The following is a 24,385-nucleotide window of genomic DNA, read 5'->3' as shown; positions in this document are numbered from 1 at the left end:
CTCTAGTTCCTTTACATTCTAAAGTGTAAGCCTATGAGCTCACCTTTATGAGTCATAACAGTAAAATCATACAGCACCTATCCTTGTGTGTCTGACTTACTCACTCAATATTATGTCTTCAAGGTTCACCCATGTTGCCATATGCTTTGGGACCTCATTTCATCTTACTCTGCATAATATTCCATTGTATGTATATGCCACATTTTGTCCACTCGCCTGTTGATGGGCATCTGGATTGTTTCCATCTTTTGGTAAGTGTGAATAAAGTGCTGTGAACATCAGTGTGTCAAAGTCTGTTTGTGTCAAAGTATTCAGCTCTTCTGGGTATATTCTGAGTACTGGTACTGCCAGGTCATAGGGCTACTCGATATTTAGTTTTCTAAGGAATCGCAAAAGTGTTTTCTACAATGGCTGTACCATTACACATTCTCGCCAGCAGTACATAAGTGTTCCAATTCCTTCACATCCTCACCAACATCTGTAATTTTCTGTTTGTTTAATAGCACCCATTCTTATAGGTATGAGGTACTATCTCACTGTTATCTTAATTGCATTTCCCAGAGAGCTGATGAAGATAGCATCTCGTCATGTGCTTTTTAGCTGTCTGTATTTACACTCCGCAAAAAAAGTGTCTGTTCATATACTTTCCCCATTTTATAACTGGATCATTTCCTCTATTGTTATTGACTTGTGTAATTTCTTTACGTACACAGGATATCAAGTGCTTAACAGATATGTGGTTTCCAAATGTTTTCTCCCACTAAGTTGGCTGTCTCTTCACCTTTTTGATAAAGTCCTTTGAGGGCACAGAAACTATGAATTTAAAGGGGTTTCCATTTATCTATTTTTTCCTTCGTTGCTTTGAGTGTAAAGTTTAAGAAACTATCACCTATTACTAGGTTTGGAAGATGTTTCCATATATTTTCTTCTAGGAGTTTTATGGTACTGGCTCTTATATTTAGGTCTTTGATGCATTTTGAATTAAGATTTTTCTATAGGGTGTAAGGTAGGAGTCCTCTTTCATTCTATTCACTACTGATGTCCAGTTTTTTCATGTCCATTTAATGAAAAGACTATTCTGTCCTAGTTGGATTTGAGGGCCCTGTCAAAGATCAATTGATGGCAGATGTGGTGATCTATCTCCACACTCTCAATTTTATCTCATTGGTCAATACTTCTGTCACTGTACCAGTACCATGCTGTTTTGACCACTGTGGCTATATAGTTAGCCTTAAAGTCAGGAAGTATTAGTCTTTCCACTTTGCTTTTCTTTTGTAGGATACCTTTAGCTATTTGAGGTATCTTTCCCTTCCAAAAAGATTTGATAACTAGCTTTTCCAAGTCCTCAAAGTAGATTGTTGGAATTTTTATTTGAATCACACCATAAATCAGTAGGACTGACATCATAATAACACTCAACCTTCCTATCCATGAGCATGGAATGTTTTTTCATATATTTAAGTCTTCTTTGATTTATTTTAGCAATGTTTTGTCGTTAAGCTTATTCCTAGATATTTGATTATTTTGATTACTATTTTGAATATTTTTTTCCTTGTCTCCTCAGTTAGGTTATTACTTGTGTATAAAAATATCGTTGATTTTTGCACATTAATTTTGTATTCTGCCACTTGGCTAAATTTGTTTATTAGCTCAAGGAGCTTTGACATAGATTTCTCGGCATTTTCCAGTACAGGATCATGTCATCTGCAAATAATGAAATGTTAACTTCTTCCTTTCCTATTTGGATTCCTTTTATTTCTTTCTCCTGCCTAACTGCTTGTTTTGGTTTTCTAGTGCTGCCAGAAATCCAGTATACCAGAAATGAAGTGGCTTTTAAAAGGTAATATATTAAGTCATCAGCTTACAGTTCTAAGGCTATAAAAATGTCCAAATTAAGTCATCCAGGGAAAGATACCCTGAATCAAGAAAGGCTGATGGTCCAGAACACCTCTGTCAGCTGTGAAGGCATGCGGCTGGTGTCTGCTGGTCCTTTGGCTTCTGGTTTCAAACAGCTTTCCTGGGGTGTTTTCTTTCTGCATCTCCAAATATCTGGGTCTCATATTGGCTCTGAACACTCTCCAAAATGTCTCCCCTTTTAACAGACTCCAGTAAACTAATTAAGGTACACCTTAAATGGATGGAGTCATAATTCCATCTAATCAAAAGATCACAACCACAATTAAGAGACTATGTCTCCACGGAAATGATCTAATCTAACGGTTCCCTCCAAACAACATTGAATGAGGATTAAGAGAATGTGGCTTTTCTGGGGTACACAAGATTTTCAAACCCACGTCACTTTAGCAAGGACCTGAGTACAATGTTGAATAACAGTGGTGACAGTGGGCAACCTTGCCTCATTTCTGATCTTAGGGGGAATGCTTTCAATCTCTCACATTAAATATGTGCTAGAGATGGGTTTTCCATTTGTACTTTATGATACTGAGAAACTGACCTTCAATTCCTAGCTTTTGAAGTGTTTTTATCAGAAAAGGATGTAATAGAATGCTTTTTTGAAATCAATCAATATGATTATGTGATTTTTCCCTTTTGATTTGTTAATGTACTGTATTGCATTCATTGATTCTCTTATGTTGAACCACCCTTGAATTCCTGGTATAAAACCAACTTGGTCATGATATATGATGGTGAGATATTATATATATAATGGTGATGCTGTTAGATTCCATTTGCTAGTATTTTGTTGAGAATTTTTGCATCTATGTTCATTAGGGACATTGCTTTATATTTTTTCTTTCTTGTAGTGTCTTTATCCGGTTTTGGTATTATAGTAATGCTGGCTTCCTAAAATGAGTTAGGTAGCATTCCTTTTTCATCAGTTTTTTTTTTTTTGGAAGAGTTTGAACAGGATTGGAGTTAGTTCTGTTTGGAATGTTTGATAAAATTCCCCTGTGAAGCCCTCTGGTCCTGGGCTTTTCTTTGTAGAAAGTTTTTAGATGATTGATTGAACTTTGTTACTTGTAATTGGTTTGCTGAGATCTTCTATTACTTCTCAAGTCAATATAGGTAATTCATGTGTTCGAATTTGTTGATTTTATCTACATTGTCTAGTTAGTTGGGTGTATAGCTGTTCATAGTATCCTCTTATGATTTTTTTAAAATTTCTTCTGGATTCATGGTAACGACACCCCTCTCATTTCTGATTTTATTTGCATCCCCATTTATTTTCTTTGTCAGTCTAGCTAGGGGTTCATCAGTTTTATTGACTTTCTCATAGAACCAACTTTTGGTTTTGTTGATACTTTCTATTGTCTTTTTGTTCTCCAGTTCATTTTTTTGTTTTAATCTTTGTTACTTCTCTTCACTTATTGGCTTTGGGGTTAGTTTGGTGTTCTTTCTCTTAATTTCTCCAGGTGAGCAGTTAAGTCCTCGATTTTTCCTTGTTCTTCTCTTTTTAATGTGGCCATTTAGGGCAATGAATTTCCCTCTCAGCACTGCCTTTGTCGCACCCCACAGGTTGTGATATGTTGCATCCTCAATTTCATTTGTCTCTAGATATTTAGCAATTTCTCTAGCAATTTCTTCTTTGACCCACTGATTTAAGAGTGTGTTGTTTAATCTCCATATAGTTGTAGAGGTTCTGGTTCTTTAGTGGTTGATAATTTCCAGCTTCTTTCCATTGTGGTCAGAGAAAGTGCTTTGGATAATTTCAATCTTACTAAATTTATAGACTCATTTTGGGTCTCAGCATATGATCTATCCTGGAGAATGTTCCATGAGCATTGGAGAAAAATGTATATCCTGGTGTTCTGGGGTGTAACAATCTATACATGTCTATTAGATCTAATTCATTTATCACATTGTTTAAGTTCTCTATTTCCTTGGTGATCCTCTACCTGGTTGCTCTGTCTATAGAGGAGCATGGTGTATGAATCTCCCACTATTACTGTTGAAATGTCTATAGCTCCCTTCAGTTTTTCCAATGTTTGCCTTGTGTACTTTGGTGCTTCTTGATGGGGAGCATAAACATTTATAATTGTTATTTCTTTTTGGTAAATTGTCCCTTTTATAATTACATATAGTGTACCTCTTTGTCTCTTATGATGTCTTTACATTTAAACCCTATTTTATCTGACAAAGTATAGCTACTTCTGCTTTCTTTTGATTACAGCTTTCATAGAACATCTTTTTCCATCCCTTCACTTTTAATCTATTTGTATCCTTCAGTCTAAGATATGTCTCTTGTAAACAGCATTTAGATGGATCATATTTCTTAATCCAGCCTGCCAATCTGCATCTTCTAATTTGTGAGTTCAGTCCATTAATGTTCAAAATTATTACTGTAATAGTTCTTGAATCTATCACCTAATCCTTTCGTTTTTATTTATCAGATCTATATATTCTTTTTCCCTTTCTCTCTTTTTAGTCTTTAAATTACCCCTACTGGTACTCTTCAATTCTGTCCCTTCCTCCAGACCTCTTTTTACTGTCTTTCTTTGCTTTTTGAGCCAACAGAACTCCCTTTAGTAATTCTTGTAGGGCAGGTCTCTTATTGATTAGTTCTCTCATTCTTTGTCTTAGAAAATTTTAATTTCTCCCTCAATTTTGAAGGAGAACTTGGCTGGATAAAAAACTCTTGGCTGGGAGCCTTTCTTGTTCAGGATCTTAAATACGTCATACCACTGCCTTCTCCCCTCCATGCTGTTTGTTGAGTAGTCCAAAGTCAGTCTTAACGTGATTTCCCTCGTATGTAGTGGATCACTTTTCTCATGCTGCTCTCAGGACTTTCTGTTGCTCTTCAAACAATTGACAGTCTTATTAGCATGTGTCTTGGAGTAGCCCTATTTGGATGTATTCTATTTCAGGCATGTTGGGTCTCTTTGCTTTGCATTTTTATGTCCTTTATAAATGTCAGGAAGTTTTCTCTGATTTTCTCTTCAACTAATCTTCCCAACCCTTTACTCTTCTCTTCTCCTTCTGGGACACTGGTTCTTATATTTGTGTTTTTTGTTATCCATCATTTCCCTGAGATCCAGTTCCATTTTTGCCAAATTTTTTGCCATTTGTTCTTATGTGCAGTCTAATTCAATTCTGTTTCCTAACTCACTTATTCTTCCTTCCACTTCTTTGAGTCAGCTATCATGTTTATCTAGTTTATTTCTGATTTGGTCTCCAGTATCTTTCATCCATGAGATCTGTTACTTTTCTGTTTAATCTTTCCAATTCTTCTTTATGCCTTTCTAATGCCTTCTTGAAATTCTTTGTAAATATCCTTAAGTAGTTGTCCCATATTGGGTGTCCCCTCTGGTGTTTTGATTTTGTCATTTAGCTGGACCATTTCTGCTGGATCTGTACTTGCTTTATGATTTTCTGTTGCATTTGGGGTATTTGCTTATCTTAGTAAGTATTCTGCAAGCTGGTTTCCTTTACTTCTCTAAAGTCTTGTATTTACTTGGGTTTGTGTTGAAGGTCCCCCCACCCCGCTTTTTTTTAAAAACTTTTTTGTTGATAAATCTTTACACACACACATTCCATACATGGGGTACAATCAGTGGCTCACAATATCACACAGTGGTATATTCCTCACCATAATCATTTTTTAGAACATTTGTAGCACTCCAGAAAAAGAAATAAAAAGGAAAAAAAAAAAAAAAAAAGCTCATGCATACCATATCCCTTACCAATCCCTCTCATTGACCACTAGAATTTCCATCTACCCAATTTATTTTACCCTTTGTTCCCACTATTATTTATTTATTCTTTATTCATATTTGTTTTTACTCATCCATCCATAACTTGGATAAAAGTTGTAACAGATACAAGGTTTTCACAACCCCACAGTCACATTGTAAAAGTTATATCTTTATACAATCATCTTTAAGAATCTTCAAGAATCAAGGCTACTGGAATACAGCTCAACAGTTTCTGGTACTTCCCTCCAGCCACTCCAATACACCATAAACTAAAAAGGGATATCTATTTAATGCATATAAGAATAAGCTCCAGGAAATCTCTCAACTCTGTTTGAAATCTCTTAGCCACTAAAATCTTACTTTGTCTCATTTTTCTCTTCCCCCTTTTGGTCAAGAAGGTTTTCTCAATCCCGTGATGCTCAGTCCTGGCTCATCCCAGGAGTTCTGCCCCACATTGCCCAGGAGAGTTACACCCCTGGGATTCATGTCCCATGTAGAAGGAAGGGCAGTGAGTTCACCTGCTGAGTTGACTTAGAGAGAGAGACCACACCTGAGCAACAAAAGAGGTACTCTGGGGGTGACTAAGGACTAATTTTAAGTAGGCTTAGCCTATACTTTGCAGAAATAAGTTTCATCAGGTGAACCCCAAGATCGAGGGCTCAGCCTATTGATTTGTTTGTCCCTACTGCTTGCAAGAATATACAAATACTACTTTATTCACTGCCTAAATGACACTGGGATATATACACATTAACCCAGACAAACCAACAAGATCTCACACCCTATTCAAGATTCCATGTACTCATAGTGTTCAACTAAACTGGAAGGTTCCTGTTTGTACTTGATTTGTCTGTAGCTCCCCAGCAAACTACGGCTCCAATCTCATGTAGGGAGTCTAATTCTATTTAGGCATCTATTAAAAGCTAGGCAGAAAAGACGCAAAGGTGGTTCAGTGGCAGAATGCCTGTCAGTCAGCCAGAGACATGTTCGATTCCCGACCCATGGACAGGAAAAAGGAAAAAAAAAAAAAAAATCCGTGAGGGTCTATTAAAAACTAGACTTAAAAAGGTACACAGGTGGTTCAGTAGTAGAAAGCACGCCTATTATGAAGGAGACCCAGGTTCTACTCCTGGAGCATGCACTAGAAAAAAGAAAAAAAAGGAAAAGAAAAAAAAATACTTGACAGCCTATTAAAAACTAGGGAGAAAAGGGTGCATAGGTGGTTCAGTGGCAGAAAGCCTGCCTGTCATCTGGAAGACCTGGGTTTGGCTCCTGGCCCATACACACACACATAAAAAGAAGAAGATGGCAGCGCAAAGCTCAGTTGGCCTCCTCAGCCTGCCTCTCCATCCTTGCACAACTGAGATTCCCAGACCTCTGTGGATAAAAGGGAATGGAACTAGGCCCTCATGAGCTTCCCCCACTGGCCAGACATCAGAAAAGCTCCATTCTGCGTAATCCCCTTCTCATTTGGGGAGGAGGCATGGTCTCTAACAAAAGCAGCCACCCACAGTGCCCCAACTCAGGGGTGGGGAGCAGGCACTGTGCACCAACCCAATCATCCCTGTGCACATGGGAAGCAAATCATTAGCCCTCCAGACACCCTGCAGGAATACCTGGCTGCAGAGCTGTGAGGAAGACCTCCCAAGCATGCTACAGTATCAGACTGGTGCAGAGTGCACCACTGCCTCAGGACCTGGGCTCCCCCATGTACTGCCCACCCCTGGGGGGTTCACGACTGAGGACATTCACTCTGCTCTTTCTGTCCCACTTTCTCCACTTCAACTGCGATACTAGTAGTTTATTTATTTTATTTTATTTTTCATTCTTTTCTTCTTGTTTCACAAAGCTTTGGTGAAGTCAGCCCACCCTACTCCACTGTCTTCTTGGAAGTACATTACATTTCTTGAACTTGATTTTAACTGCGATTTAGGTATATTCATAAATGAGTATCCTTGTTCTTAGGAAATGTACACGGCAATATAAAGTGTTCAACATGCATGATGTATACAACTTATATTCAGGTGTTCTAAATAGAATGACAGACTGATAGGCAGATAAAAGGATGGATAAACGGATTAACAGATTGATAGAGAGATAGAGTAGATGATATAAATGTGACAAAATGCTAAAATTGCTGGATTTGGGTATCTGGTAGGAGTGGGGAGTTTTTAGAGTTCCCTATTTGAGGTTTTATATTATTTCTCTAACTTCCAATAAGTTATGAAAGTATTTCAAAATGAAAAAGTTTAAAATCAGAAAAAAAAATCCATACCTCTCATCATATTCAAAACTTAATCTAAAATGCATCCAAGATACAAATATAAAATTTAAAACTATAAAACTGCTAGAAAAAAATTATGAGAGAACATCTCAGTGGCCTCTGACTAGGCAATGATTTCTTAGGTACAACACCAGAAGTATGATCCATAAAAGAAAAAAACTGATTAGTTGTGCTGTATCAAACTAAAACCTTTTTCTCTCAAAAAAAAAAAACACTCTTGAAGAGCACAAAAAAAACATGCCACAGGCTGGGAGAAAATAATTGAAAATCAAATATTGGATAATCAACTTGTATCTAGAATATATTTAATAATAAAAAAAAAGCTTCCAAAACTCGATAAGAAAATAAAAAGGAAAATCCAATTTCTGAAAAGTACCCAAAAGATTTAAACAGAAACATCATCAAAGATGATACATGGTTCACAAACAAGCACACAAAAAGATGTTTACCATCAGTAATCATTATGGAAAATCAAATAAAAAACAGTAAGATTCCACTATTCACCTACTAGAATGCTAAAGAAACAGACTATACCAAGTGCTGACAAAGGTGTGGTAGAAATAGAACTTTCATACACTGCTAGTGGCAGTATAAAATGGAACAACCACATGGGAATGCAATTTGACTGTTTCTTAAAAAGTTTGACTGAAGAGATGCTCATTTTCATTAGCTATAAGGGAAATGCAGTTCAAGACTACAATGAGATACCACCTCACATCTATACGAATGGCTGCGATTTAACAAACAGGAACCTACAAATGTTGGAGAGGATGTGGAGAAACTGGAACAGTTATGCACTGTTCAAAATGAGATTAGGGTCCTGAAACCTAGCCCAGCCTCTCCAGAACATCAGATAGTTCCAACTCCCTATCCCATATTAGTGACAGACCCTTTCAATCTCAAAAATTTAGGACTGCCATAGCCCAAACAACCCCAATGAGAGGTATGGAAAAACCAAAGGTGATGGTAGAATTATTCATAGAAGATAGGATTTAACAAATGAATATGAATGCTGAATCATTAAATTGATATCCCTTTTAGTCTCCTGTATTTTAGAGTAGCTAGAAGTAAAAGCCTAAAATTGTGAAATTGTAACCCATGTCAAAGTCTGAAATATGTTCTACAGCTAATTGTGGTGCTGGAAATTTATAGCTTTTTTGTATATATTCTATTGTTCACAAAAAAAAGAAGGAAAAAATTCGATTGAGATGACAAAAAAGGTATTTAAGCCCTCTAACCTCCTATATTCTGGAGAAGCTAGAGGAAAAATCTGAGAGGATCATATGGTAGCCCATGACAAACTCTGGGATCTATCCTGAGATAGATCTTCTGAGGAGGGCTTCGAAAACTATTGCTTTTTTATTTCTTTGCTTGGTATATATGCTATATACAATAAAGAAAGATTTTAAAAAATGAGATTAGGTAGGTAACTGATAACTTAAAATGAGTAATTGAGCTGTCAGGTGGGAGCAGAAGTAATAATACAAGTCCGGACACAGAATAACCAGAGTCCAAAAGAAGAAATATGATCACAAGGATCTTGATCACATATGATCACAAGAAATAAGACTTATAGTTTCTACACAAAATACTCTGGATAAGAGAATTAGAGCAAAGAATTTCTGTTGTAGTTTTTAATTGCCATGCCTGGCAGGTTTTATTGTGAACTGTGGGTAGGCACCAATAAGTGTGTACATTAAATGCAGATACATGAGATGACAGAAATGAATAAAAGGCTTTCTTTTAAAAAGGGGGTTGGGGGTGGAATAGATTGGAAGGATCCAAGGCAAAAGAAAGAGAATCTAGACTTGCAATAAAAGGGTTGATATTTTCATGTCCCTTGATTTGCCATATTCTTAACAGACATGAAGAAAGGAAATAGACAAATGACAGCCACAAATATTTTAAAAAAAGAAAACAAATATGAAATTCTCCTTTTAGCCAAAGGAAAAGGAAGACGGCTATCTGCTAAAATATTGAGACATCAACTTATTACTAATGTATAGCGTTTAACTGAAGATTAGAATCTAATCCCACCATCCTCTTATATGTTCCAACTAGATATTCTGCTAAAACCCAGATAGTTTATTCCTACCTCTCTGAAGAGTGCACCATAAAACTGAACAATATATGGGCAATCACTACTCCGCATTACTACATCCAAATCCATAAGAAGTTGTTTTTGTTCTTTTTCATCCACTGTTGACCGGATTCTCTGGAAAAGAATGACAAAAGGTGTCATAAAAACATGAAGAACTTTACAAGCCTGAGTAAAACCTCTACCACAACAAGACTAAACAATTACCAAGCAACTTCACAAGTACTAAGCAGACATGAAAATCATCCTCTTTCCATAGACTTTAAGAGAACAATTTTTATTGTAGAAAATTTACAAAAGAGCCCTTAGGAATTTTTTAAATGGCATAGGGCTTTTTTAGCCACAAGCATCCACTGATGGTGTTGACAACAAAGTTCTTGGGCAATGTTAATTAACCCCACGTACAAATATAAAACCTAGTTTTAAAATATCACAATGAATTATACTTTAAAGAGTTTTTATGTGAGCAATTATAGGCAGCTTCTTATATACTTTAAATCACCATTTCAGAATTGTATGGAATCTAGGCATTCATTGCAAGATCCACCCTCTTCACCTTGGCATCCTCATTCATTAGAAATGTAGAAAACAGTACAAAACTGGTAAAAGTGACAACTGGTTTAGAAGCAGTGCACAAAACTAGAAACCAAGTCTCCAAAATCCTACACCGAGGCTCTCCCCTTTAACTGCACTTTCTATATGCTAAAAGAAAAAGTTCTACCTGACTCTCTAACCCATAAGGTCAGAATGTAACACAACATAAACCTATGGAGAAAAACAAAAAAATGAGGAAACAGAGGGCTGTTTGCCCACTCCTAAGCTGCTGAGGCTCTCATCTGTGCACTGCAGACGGGTACATCTGTAACCAACCTGCACAACTTCTCTGTAAATTTCTAAGACACTGCCAGAGAACATTAGTATCCCCACCTCCCACCCAGAACCATGTAGAACATGGGGGAAAGGGGAGTTCAGAGGGAGAGTTAATACTCATTAGAGGGACAGGAAAGAATCAAGCTCAGAAAATGTAAAACATTAACAATGGAATTATGGCTCAACAGCAAAGCATGCAAACATTTGTCCTCATAAAAAGTCCACAATCTCACACCCAGCCACTGCGTACAATACATAGCATACTTACAAGGCGAGCTAGTATCAAAAAATACATAAGGTGGCATTTTGTCTTCCAAAGACTTCAAGGTATCTGTCTTCAATGTTCTTGAAAGGGATGAAGGCAGTCAATTAAATTCTTGAGCCCGTTTTACAGAAGAAAAACCAGAGGCACATAGAGATACAAAAGACGTATTCCATATAACATGAGAATAAGTAGTTGTTTAAGGAACAGAAGCAGGTTCTCTCAGTTTTTTTAAATATGAAACAAGGAATTCCATATGCTCCAAATACAAATTTGATTTTGATTTTGCCACTTAAAATTTGCACCCTGCTAGCTACAGTATTTCATACCAAATGAAATTTATTAACTGACATTTATTTTGAACACAGATTTATTTTAAACTTTTATTCTACTACCCAGAAAAACAAGGAAAAATAAAAGATAAGAAAAAAATGGAAACAAAATAAGACTAGTACTTTTAAAGTGAAGAAAATTTCCCTTTTTCTCATTTCTACATTTTCATAGCTTGGGGTTAATAGTATTGTTGTTATTATTGTTGTTTAAATTAACCAATTCAATTAACTCAGGGTACCAAAGAAAGAACCGAAAAAGATAGAAATTCACCAAAAATACATATATTAATAATTTAAGTTATAACCCTGCCTTATTAATATAGCTTTCACAATGGCTAACATTTTGGTAATAACCAGACTTTTTTTTACACAAAAACACATAATGAATATATTAGTATGTCACTAGAGAAATATTCATGTATGGCATTCAATAGTGCTGCTTTTAAGTCAGCATCAGTTTGAAATCTTCTGGTCAAAAAGGCTATTTTTTAACAGTCAAAACAGCCCAGGGATGTAATTCACATTTTTTCAAAAATAACATTGATAACTTTTGTAAACATTTCAATTACCTTTATTCCTGATTTTAATGTAACTTTAAAAGTGTGGCAGTCAAAATTCTAATTTATGAGGGTGACTATTTTTTAAAGGATCTTAATAATCTCATTTAAAACCAAGTTGGTAATGAGAGACAATCAGAAGAAAATTAAAATGGCCTTATAGTTGGGGAGCATTTCTACTTACTAGTTAAGAAACTATCACGATTAAAAGGTTAAAAAGTGTACTATTTTTATTTATATGAATATATTGACAAGTATGCATATACACACATAAAACACTATTTTCAAAGATGACTTGTTTGTTAATTTTGTTTCCCTAAACTAGTTATGAGTTTCTCTAAATTTACATTTGCATAAATACTCATATTTCAACTACTGGAAGGCATATTATAGTCAAAATCTTGAGCATTATTATCATCAACTGACTCTTAGGAGCCAATTTCCAAAAACACTCCATAACTCTATAGCTACAGAGAGGATACATGCTGGTATATGAACCAGATGACTCATTGAAACCCAACATCTGATTGACATCTACTATTAAGAAAATCTCTGGCAGGACTGTTATTAATCAGAATGTTGAGATGGTTCCTGTCACAGCTCTCATCTTTGAGATCACTGGCATGGCAGGAAAGTCTATTATTCTGTAAAATATCCTTTAATGCCACATCTAACAAAAATTAAAACAAGAGGCTGCTGGATAGTCTACTGAAATCATGAAATCTACTGAAAAACACGAAATTGATTGGCTCCTGGTTGCTTGTCAACAAATTAACACCTCTTCATACTCTCTGAACATCCTGTCCAAGTGTTAGGCTATGGGTAGAAGACTACCTCCTGGCATTGTAACTGAAACTTTTGGGTTTGATCCAAAGGAGGTAAAGCTAACTCTTAATTATACTAAACTTTTAGGGTTGGATTATAACATTTATCTTCTGTGAACACTTAATAAACTAAACATATGACTCCAAAAGGAGAATTAATTATAGGTACACATTTTCAAAACAGTAGCTTCTATTTTAAATTATTTTAATTCAATAATTCAATAAATGATTCAAATTAGAGAAGACAATGATAATCAATACTTCAAATAAGAATAACTTAGTAACAGAAGTTACTACCAGGAAGTTTTTCTAATGGAACATCAAGACAGTGACTACTGAAAATATTTCTACCATTTGAAATAAGTGAGTCAGGATTTTCTCATAATAAGGGAGCATAAACATTAAAAATTGAACACATCAATGAGAACAAATTCCCCTTCCTTTATAAAGTAGGTCCTTAACCTAGGGCACTAGAAAGCGGAAGTGCAAGGACGAAGCTACACTACCAGAAATTCCCTTGTAATAGGAATATTTAGAAATCAAATTAGATTGATAAAGACCTTGAATTCTAGGGAAATCTCACTTATTTGTATTATAAATTTAAGAAAGATGTTTATTTAGGCTCAGCAAAACTTTTTTCTTAATAGTCAGGATGAAAAGCCCACATAAGACTACAAAATGTTTAAGATGGGGTGGGCCATTGATGGCTCAGCAGGCAGAGTTTTCATCTGCCATGCCGGAGACCCGGGTTCGATTCACGGTGCCTGCCCATGCACAAAATAAAAAAGAAATTAAAATAAAAAAATTTTTTTTAAATGCTAAAGATGGTCATTTAAGAACCTTAAGTTTTAAAAACACTTCATTTCACCCAAATATTAGAGCTCATCAAAATCATTCTCTTTGCTTCTTTAAGGGACTATCGGGCTCTTTTTCTTTATACATTTATGGATCAAATGAAACAGTATTTCTTGAAAAATAATCCACACCTTTCTTCCAATAGTGAAATATTTTCAAATTACTACAAGTTTTACTTTATCTGGAACATAATGTAGAGAAAACACTTAATATTGACAGAAGTTACTACCCTACATATATAAGTAGCTTTCCATTGTAAAAAAAATTTATATACTAAAAGTTAAAAACAATTTTTTAAAGACTGCTGTCCAGTTCTGTATTCATGGTTGTTTTTTATCCTCCTAATAAAGCTTTAAACACAGGTAAATGCTGATAGCACAGCAAAACCAAAATAACTCCAGCTAAGAGTTGCACGGAGACATGGGGGGAGAAAAGGTAAATTAAATTTCGAATTCTCTGGTTTTTGGACAAACTACTGTTATACATGTTTCTTGTCCAAACTGAAAAGAAAAATTCCAAATAGCTTCACTTTTCTTAAACAGCCAATCCAACTCATACCACTGGCCTGAGAAACAAAAATTCAATTACAGGGAGTTCTGTATGGATTAATAAGCAGTAGTGACAGAAAGTTAGTAGACACCATAAGACAAGCCCAAAAAAATAAGTTAGAAATTATCTTCTTGTCTTTTCCTACTTCATACTTAAAACGCAGGAATATTTACTTTGGGAACAATGACAATCATATAGAAATAGCCCAATTCCCAAGAATTCTTGAAAGTTTGCTTTCCTTTTTTCCTGGAATGTGTCATCTAGAAATCAATAGTTAATTTAAATGATGGCAACTTATACTTGCCAACTTATATTTCTCATTTGGAATGCCTCAATTCTTAACAACTTAAAGTGTCAATACCCCTTTACTCGTACTGAACAAGTACATAATTGTGGTATAGCTCTAGACACCCTCTAAGGTTGCACTGGGATCTACAGGGCAGCTCTCTCTCCACACCAATACTTCTAGCTTTCTCCCCAAACTCTGTCATTCTGACCTTCCAGATGCAATTTGTTGCTATTCATCAGGTATGAATGGCCAGTGATAAAACTAGCAGCAGTAAATATGATCAACTTTCAAGTAAATTGAGACACTGTTTTTCTGAAAAGGGACTGGGGGAACTAGTAAAATTAAATTCAGTGAAAGATTTGGGGGTGCACAGAGCAGAAAGAAAGATATAAACAGGAGGATGGACAGAAATAGCCAGGATATACTCTCAAGGAAACTGATTTGACCCCTTCTTACTGAGATATTATGGCTAGATTATATATGGACCTTTTGTAGTTTCACTTGCTTTCTTAATTTATTTTCAGGGGTGAAGAGGGATTGAGAGAGAGTATAGAAGGCAAGAGTATGGCGATCAATCAATAACTATTATGGGGTAATAACACAATAATAATAACACAACAATAGTTAGTGTTGGCTCAAATATAGTCAAGACAAAAGAAAAAAAGGCTGATAACAAAATGGCTAAGAGACAAATCTGGAATTACAGAGGACACAAAATAAGTAGGGCTCACTGGGTAGGTCCTGAGAAGCAGGTATTCAGGAGTATTTTGCCTTGGTGCTAAATACATATCTGATTCTGACCGCATTCCCTGCCACTCACCCTGATTGAGTTAACCCTTACATCTTAACTTCGGGGTTCTGAAGGATATTTCATTTGCTAGAAAGGTCAGGCACTCACCATATACTGAAGCATTAGTCCCTGCCTTGAAATAATCCCGAACATTTACTTTGTTTCTGGATATGATAAAAATTTCTAACTCTCACCAAAACAACCCAGCACTTTACTTCCTACCAACTCAAGCTGTAAGAAAAGGTTATGAAGATGACAAGCTCTATCTCCTGGACAATGTATGAGTAGGGACATGGCATCCTGGATTAAATGATCCCATTCCGCTTGGAGAAGGGGAAAGAAAATGGGTCATCATATACTCGAAAGATTCAGAGTAAAGAAAGATTACAAGACATAAATGCGTTCTTGACTAATAAGAGTAGCTCCTTATAAGTGTATGACAGATGTTAGATTTTAGGATCTGAACATTCCAGGCAAAAAGTCATCAGCAAACATACTAGGAAACAAGAGCTAAAGTCTAAGGACTTACTTTTTAGAAAGAAGAGATGTAGACAACCTTGAAAGTAGCAACACAGACAAATGAACTTAAAATGTGGCAATCAATTCTAACAAATACTCTTTAAGACTCTGTCTTAAAATGGGATAAATGGGGCATGAAATGTAGGGAGAAGAAATGGGAAAACTGAAGTAGAAGGATATCACCATCAAACTGGGCAGATAAGATCTCCAAATTCTCACAAAACAAATTCTTGTCAGGTTTTTATATGATCTAGCTGAAGATGCTGATGGTGATGTGCCAAAGAATACATGAGATGTGGTGTTCAAAAGTGAAAGAGAGGGCGGTGCAATGGTGGCTCAGCGGTAGAATTCTCCCTTGCCGTGCTGGAGACCAGGATCTGATTCCCAGTGCCTGCCCATGTTTAAAAAAAAAAAAAAAAATGTGAAAGAGAGATGAGCTCATCAATCAGAAATTAGGGCATGAAAATATAGTGAAATGTATTAGAAGCCACTTAATTTCTCACATTAAAATGATTAATTTTATGTTCTGTGAATTCCACTTCAATAAAAGTAAAAAACTACTGAAAAAAAACTGAAATGAGGGCATGGTCATGATGAAATTCAGTAAGGTGATGGATTCAACAATTACAGAGGAAATCCCCGTAGGACTTTAGAGAGTATACCAGGCACTGATTAAAACCTTCTAACATGGGATAAAATGATACAAAAGCTACTAGTATTCTGGCCATTAGCAAAGCAAAGTGCCATTTCAAGTTACCAATCAACTTAAAACACCAGAAGGTATTCACTCTTCAGCAAAGCTGTGTGGGATCTATTATGACTCACATGAAGCGCATATCTCCGTGCATGTGGCTCATTCCTCTGTACAAGTGCTCACTGCCATCTAAGGTTACCAAAAATACCTGTATTCCACATCTGAATGAACACCCAAACGGCCTACCAAAACGGTATGACGGCTAGGACAACTCATAGGGCAAGAGCAAAATTAAAAACTCCCGGTGAAAAGGGCTGTCTATCTTTTGAACCAAGTGGACACTGGTAAATATCTTATCACTCGCATGGAAAACCTAGAACTGGTATGTGAACAAACATCACGTGGGGCCTTAGGCAGAACTCTCCATAGGAAGAAAAGTGAAAGATAGTGAAGGATTGGCAATATTACATTTAAAAATCAAAAGATGAAAAGAACGAGGATTATCTTCATTGTTATAGTCATAATAATGGCATTTTGAAAATGTATTCTATTTCTGTGATCTGTAAACACCAACATGGCTATGCCATAAACATACCCTTGTTCATTATATGTTCCTTGCTAAAAACCCCATCTAAACTTAGTGTCTCTGAATAAAACATGAAGGAAGACCACTGCCCATTAGTTTACTCAGATCAATCTAAGTCAGTGATGTAGAGGACAGGAGAGCAAGGATCATTCACAGATTCTCAGACTCCCCACTATTCCATCCTTTACAGACAAATACGCTGTTTATCCAACAATTGCCCAGAATTCAGTTTGAATACAGAATTGAAAAATCCCAAAAACTACTGCAGCACAACAATATATTGCCTTCTTCTGGGCTACAGGAAATCTAAGGCATTCTTATTTTCCTAATTTATAAAACAAAGATTCTATACACCATAAATGTAGCAAGGCTCATATGCCTGCTGCACAAGTTCAACCTCAGCTACTAAAGAGTCTTATCATTCACACACAAAGAAATGCCCACAATATCTTACGATGCCATCATTAATAAGGTCAAAGCAGAGGGAAGGTAACATTAGCCAAAAAAAAAAAAAAAGTGAAAAAAATAGCAAGGCATTTAGAATGTTAATCATGGATGCAAAATGTTTGCATGTCTAAAAGTAACACCAATAAGTGTCTGCTAAACAAACTGTTGTAAATTATGAAGGTTCATGCTTTTAATAAGGTCAAGAGAAAGTATACTGTTTCTAAACAGCAAAATCAACCAAGTCTACAAAATCAATTCACTGAACTCTAAATTGTAACTTAAGCAAAAAAAAAAAAAAAAGTGTCACCCAGTTGTCTCACTGGGGATACTATGACCCAATTAATTCCTTTGGCAAATCTTTTTTTGGGGGGTGGATGTATGGTCCTAGAATCAAACCCAGGTCTCCCACATAGAAGGCAAACATTCTACCACTGAACCCACCTGTGCACCCACCTCTTGCAAATTTTTTGTTCTGTATTATCAGAGAACTTGAAAGAATGGTTTCAAAAGTGTGTGTTATACTACATCATAGGAAAAGCTGCTGTTAGGACAAAGTTAATGGAACAAGCTTGCTATACCTTGAAAAGGGTGTTATTAACTGCATTCATTTTACTAATTATAACATCCACATTAAAATAACACAATGCTAATCATAAATGACAGATCACCATTTCAGTACCCATGACAATAAAGTAAGATAAGAATAGTAACCTAATGTGTAATCGAATTCAGAGACATGGCTATACGACACACAGAATGATGGCAAATGTGCAAGACGTAAATCAGATATTGATTCAGATAACCGCCACTTTAGAGTGAGGTATAAAACAGTTTTTCTCTAAATAATGATAAAGGCTAGTAGATAGCTATATGTCACAATTCAGTCAGGTCAAACAAATGATAGTAGGTTTCAGATACTAGATATTCAGAATGTACAAAACAAGTAATGGTTGATGGGTTGATTAAAGTCCACCTGGACCAGCAATTTCCAAACTGACCTAGTTGGACCCCTAAGGTGTCCTCAAAGCTGGTGCCCCAGGGTTTCCAATATGGGTGGGCAGGGCTCTCACTCCCTACGTCAACCTGAATAGCACTGATTTGTCTGTTTTTTTTACTGTGTTCCACATACAATTCTAGCCAAAAAGGAACTGCACAGCCTGAAACCAGTAACTTAGAGCAAGAGCAAAGGAAACATACATGTATTCTGGGTGTTTCAGCTCGCCCAAATTAATTGGAGTTCTGCGGATTCCCACCAAGATGATCTTTCCTGATAGGTCTTTGTAAGCCCTGCCACTTGTGCCAACCCTGCTCCACAAAGGACTGGAGTTCAACACTGATGAGAAGGCAGGCCTGCCACACCCTAGAATCCACTCCACTCCTAGAAGCCCTCCATCTGCCCTTTGCATTGCACCCCCACAACATTTAAAAAACATACGAAGCATAAACTAATGTTGAGTTAATCAATCATTTGACCTGGCCAATCAAGTAAGAGCATAAGATAATGGAGTCCAGTCTTAATTCAAACCATAGTCATGACTTCTGATGTGGCAAGTGATCTAGGTTATCAATACTATCAGTATTGCCTTTTGAAGCTCAACAAAACTGTCTAATAGAACACTAAACCTTCAGAAAGGGGGCTCTTCCAATGTCAGGTCACCCTTGGCAAATACCATCCTAGTGCTTTCAGAACAATGTGCCAGGCCAAGCACCAAGCTTTAAAGTCTAAGATGAAGCTCCTCCAATAATGCTCACAGACCCCACCGAAATTATTCTGAAGTGGAACTTTTTACAGAAATGCCGCATCTCTGCAGTGACAGGGAAAACAAGTCAAACCATCCCCTCTGATTCACGAGTTCACATACCTGTCTTACCAGCTGCACCAAGGTGGCCTACCTACTCAACAGGTGAGAGCTCCATACTGCCCAGGGGAGGGCTGAACTGTGTGGGCTGCTGATACTGTCAGAAGGAGGGCCCTGGTACTTCCCTCCAAGCGTTGGGGTTAACCTAGGTCTCAATTCCAGGTCACAGACACTGAAGTCAAGATCCAAACAACAGGAAGATGCAATGCAGAATTCAAGACCAGGTTACCAATCCAGGATCAAGAACACTTAAATCAACCTAAACCTTACTGGCAGCTTGGGGAAATGTCCTCAGCCCAACTGTCAAGAAACTGCTGTAACTGTAACTATGACCTACACTATGTATTACTTCCTGGAATGTGATTTATTGGATCTTAAAAGATTTTTAAATTAAGTCTCAGTAATTACTTTTGGTATACAAAAATTCACCTTTTCAAACTCTTCTTATATGCAGCAAAATAAATCTGGGGAAGTATGCCCTCAAAACTAAAAATGAGGAAGAAAAATAAAATAATACAATTCATTTTGGTAAAGTCATTGCATGTAAATCTTAACGATAATTTCTAGGATAGGCTGAATATCTAACAAAGTAATTCTCCCATATTCCGCATATGCATATTAAAATGCTAGTACAGGGGGCCACGGTGGCTCAGCAGGCAAGAACGCTTGCCTGCCATGCCAGAGGACCTGGGTTCGATTCCCGGTGCCTGCCCATGTTAAAAAAAAAAAAAAAAAAAAAATGTTAGTACAGGGCAGGTGATGGTGGTGCAGTGGCAGAGTTCTCACCTGCCATGACAGAGACCCAGGTTTGATTCCCAGTGCCTGCCCATGCAAAAAAAAAAAAAAATGCTAGTACAGAGCTATTCCAAGCACATTTCTCACTTCACCAACGTTAGGTGTAAGTGCTCAGGGATTTAAACAACCATCTCTTATTTCTTTCAAATCTCTGTGGTCCTTTCAGAACTACACACATAGTAAACGCACTCAGTAAACACACTAAGATAGAGCTGTCTACATCCAAAACGTCAAGTCTAACTCCTCAGTCCATGCATTGCCTCTGCATATTTGTGATTCGATTCGATTCTGTGTGCGTAAGTGATGAGGGAATAAACTCTCAGCTGTAAAGAAAGCCTTTTTCAAAGAGGTCAATACTAAATAAGTTTTAAAATTTGCACTTGATGGCTCACTTCAGTAATCAAATCAGCATCAATGTTTAATGTATATTAATGCAAAACCACTTTATCTTGCAGTATTAATGAAATCAGGTAATCCAATGACTCCCCATCCATGTTTATTTACATAATTCATACTACCACTTGATCACATCCCAATTATATGCTCGTTCGAGAAATCAAGGTGTTAAACAAAAGTAGAATGTACCACCTGATGCGTACAGATTTAAGTCACCAGTCTGTAGGTCCCAAGGCCACCTTGGAAACACTTAGTAGCTGGAAGTTTTAACAGCATTTCACCCAGGGCTCTTACAGTAGCCATTTATAAGGGCAGATTACAAACACTGGACAATTTCCTATTTGTACTAGTAAATTCCTTCAAAATTTAAGTAGTTATTATACAGTTCTAAATCTATTGTACAGATCAAATTAATCATTGAGAAAAACATTTTTAACACCAAACTGAATTTTATTTACCTTTGAAACCTATTAACCATGGCCAAAGTCTGTACATGTTATTAAAACAGATTAGGTGGTGATTGATATAATGAAGCACACATAGTACAGAATGAAAAAAAGTAGAAAATAAATTTCTTAATTTCTCTAGCACCTAGAAGAAAAGTTTAGAACTTCAGCTATATAAAAGCTGTTCCTTAAGAACAAGCCAACCAAAACTGAATGTCATACAAGGATACTACTTAAGGGCAATTCAACACTAATTCAAAAGATTATTAACAAAATGAGTTCCCTTGCACTTACATTGCAACGGCACAAAATAACTGAGGAATCATATCATTTCATATTCTAGGAAAACATTTTATTTTGATAAACAATCCAGAGCAGAGTTCCTTAGTCTGTTCATTATGCAAAATTGAGTGTATATGTATTTTCCTAAGAAAAGAGTCTACAGTTCTCATCACATTGTAAAGAAACATTGCCAAAGACAAGGCTAAGAATCCATAAAGAAAATCATAAAATTCATCACCACCAATTTAGATTAATTTTAACTAACCCAGCAAACAGAAAGCTCACCAATTAAGGAGGCTGAAAAAATTAGAGTTAGATGTGGCTCACGACAGACCTAGACAGTTAGCATTTTATATTAATATGATACAAATCCACCTCCAAAAGTCCAACAAGAAACTGAGGCCTTTCTCCCGTAAGAGACATTAACAAACCCTCCAAACAGACACTTAACATGAAGATGTTTAACTCAGAACAGTCTTTGCAAACTCATTCTCTATTCTTACAAACTGGGACATTATTTATTCTCAGAGAAATTTTATATTCCCTAAGGACATGGCCATATCTAGCTTTTTAAATCGACATCCCTACTTCCCAGTTTTCAAAAAAAAACTTACACAGAACAAACAACCATTAAACGTCTAAACAAACAAATGAACAAATAACAATTACATTGACCATTAGCAGCTGGGTGGAAGCTACTAGTTCATTACAGGTACCAACTTAAGTCTATCAGTTACAGTGTATGGGGCAAATTCCATTTCTGGCCAGTTACAGTGTATGAGGCAAATTTCATTTCTGGCCATTCCTGATTTTTTTTAAATGAACATGTTAAGTGGCATGACCCTCTCAAGAACAGAATGTGTCAGGATCATCACAAAGTATGTATTTCAGTACAACTTTAAAACCAGGGAACAGGGCAGTACTGAGTTGAGATGAAATAAACAAACAGAAGCCGAGCCGGTCAGGACCGAGTAAGGTTGAGGTTAGTGGCAACAGCATGTGTGTGGTTTCCAGGAAACCTTCAGTAAGACTGCTGTTAGCCCTAGCCCCGCACCTTGCCCAACCCAGTGTGCTGCCTCCTCTTCCAGCTCCCCGCCTGGCTCAGTGCAGCACTGCCCTGCTCCCAGGGATGTAGCCGACTGGCCTGAACTCACCTTGGCAGTAGAAGGGCCTGAAGTGTAAAACACGTTAATGCATCATGCCAAAAATGCAATGGGCAAGCACACTTCACACATTCATGTTTCTAAAGAATGAGAAAACATGCCACCAACAAGACAACCTCCATACAAAACACCCTAAAAAAATCCTGAGAAGCAACTTTTTAAGCACCTTGTATTTACCACAAAAGTTAAGAACAGATATTATTCCACCACCAAATTTCACCTAATGGATTAAAGCACCAAAAGTAATTATGGGCATCACCTACTTTAACTGCCATTATTTGCCCACTTGGTTTGTGGACCATTTTGTTGACAGAACCATAAGCTCCTCGTCCAATTTCTCCAAGGTCTTTCAAGTCCTCTGCAGTGAAATCCCAGTGTTGTTCAGGGGAGATCTTCAGCTTTCCTGATGATTCGATGCTGTGCGTTCTCAGTCTCTCTCTGTCAAAATATTGGGAAGCAATTTTTCCACATTTTAAATAAGTTTTAACTTTTTTTCTTTTAGCTAGCACTAAGTAATGTGTGGGAAACTTGTTTTAACTTACTAAAGCACTCAAATGCAGGTTTTGGAAATTTTTTGGTTTCTTTCTTTCAGTTTGATTTTTTGTACATTCAGCAAAAAAAGACCTGAATTTAGGCTATTTATAAGCCAAAAGACATAGCTTCAATGGGACCTAAAACTAAATTTACATTTATCGATGAAACTAATTCTGCAGACGAGTTTTCACGTGGAAATATAAGCTCTTTTTCAAACTTCATAAAACTGCACTATCAAATGCAGAATCCCAGGAGTTGAAAACTCAATTTCCAAAAAGTCCTGTCCTACTTCACCCAACATTAATTATTGTAAGGCTTCAACCCCTTAGTGCAGTGATTCCCAAATGCTGCTGCACATTAGAACCACCTACAGAAATTTTTAAAATACAGATAGCCAAGTATTACTTCATAGCAATTAAATCAGAATATCTGAGGATGGGAGCCAGGATTCAGCATTTTGAAAGATCTCCATGTGATTTTAATGTGCAGCAAAGTTTGGGAACAATTGCCGTGGTATATGGCAATGTTCTTAATGCCAGGCTGAGGTACGTGAACAATTAAATCAACAGCATATAACTGTTTTTCACCTTACAAGATACTTCCACCCATAAAACACACAAAATCACAAGGAGCCCAGAAATCAGTGGCCTAAGTGACGACTCATAACAATCTACCTGGGTACAGAGGTAAAGCCTGAACTCAACTTTTAAGATGGAAATAATATCCAGGTCAACTCCAGTTATTAATTTTCTCAGTAATCTTTTTCCTAAATTAGACAGATTTAGCCAGGAAATATCGTACCACAAAGAAGTTTCATGTATAATGATAATCGTCTTATGATCAGTGGCAATTAAATATTAGCACTATAGTTCAGTTTAGTCACTGGTAAAAACATGTACTAGTCCTACCATTGAGGGTAGCTGAAAAAAGTTCATTAAAATTGCTTATAAGCTAGAAGCAAAGCTTTTAAACTATTCATCCATTTAAGGGTTGTGGCAGACAAGCTCTAAAGTGGTCCCCATGATTCCACCTTCCTGGCATTCACTCCTTGTGTAAACTCCTCTCACAAAGTATGGTTGGCACTTATGACTTGCTTCTAACCAACAAAACATGGCAAAAGTGATGTGATATCACTCATAGGATTATGTTATATTATGTAAGATGACCTCTTGTTAGCATCCTTGAGATATGGAACAAATATTTCATTACTATATAAAATCAGAGAATGACAAAAGAGCTGTAATATTCTATCACTTTAAAGACTGAATTTCAGCATTAAGGTATTCTCTGTTAATGGCTA

General features: G+C 36.5%; 1 protein-coding gene across 2 annotated transcripts in view; it reads right to left on the bottom strand.

Annotated features, from left to right (window-relative positions):
- Positions 1-24,385, bottom strand: part of MAP2K4 (mitogen-activated protein kinase kinase 4) — a 168,483-nt gene that overhangs the window by 59,796 nt on the left and 84,302 nt on the right. For both annotated transcript variants that reach the window (XM_077166020.1, XM_077166019.1), the window contains 2 exons: positions 22,815-22,989; positions 10,034-10,153 (listed from right to left, as the gene is read on the bottom strand). In XM_077166020.1, the coding sequence (XP_077022135.1) occupies positions 10,034-10,153; positions 22,815-22,989 (295 nt within the window). The remainder of the gene's footprint in view (positions 1-10,033; positions 10,154-22,814; positions 22,990-24,385) is intronic.

Source organism: Tamandua tetradactyla, chromosome 6, assembly GCF_023851605.1.
Source record: "Tamandua tetradactyla isolate mTamTet1 chromosome 6, mTamTet1.pri, whole genome shotgun sequence".
Classification (NCBI taxonomy): domain Eukaryota; kingdom Metazoa; phylum Chordata; class Mammalia; order Pilosa; family Myrmecophagidae; genus Tamandua; species Tamandua tetradactyla.
Note: the sequence above shows the minus strand (reverse complement) of the source record. Positions and strands in the feature narration are given on the sequence as shown.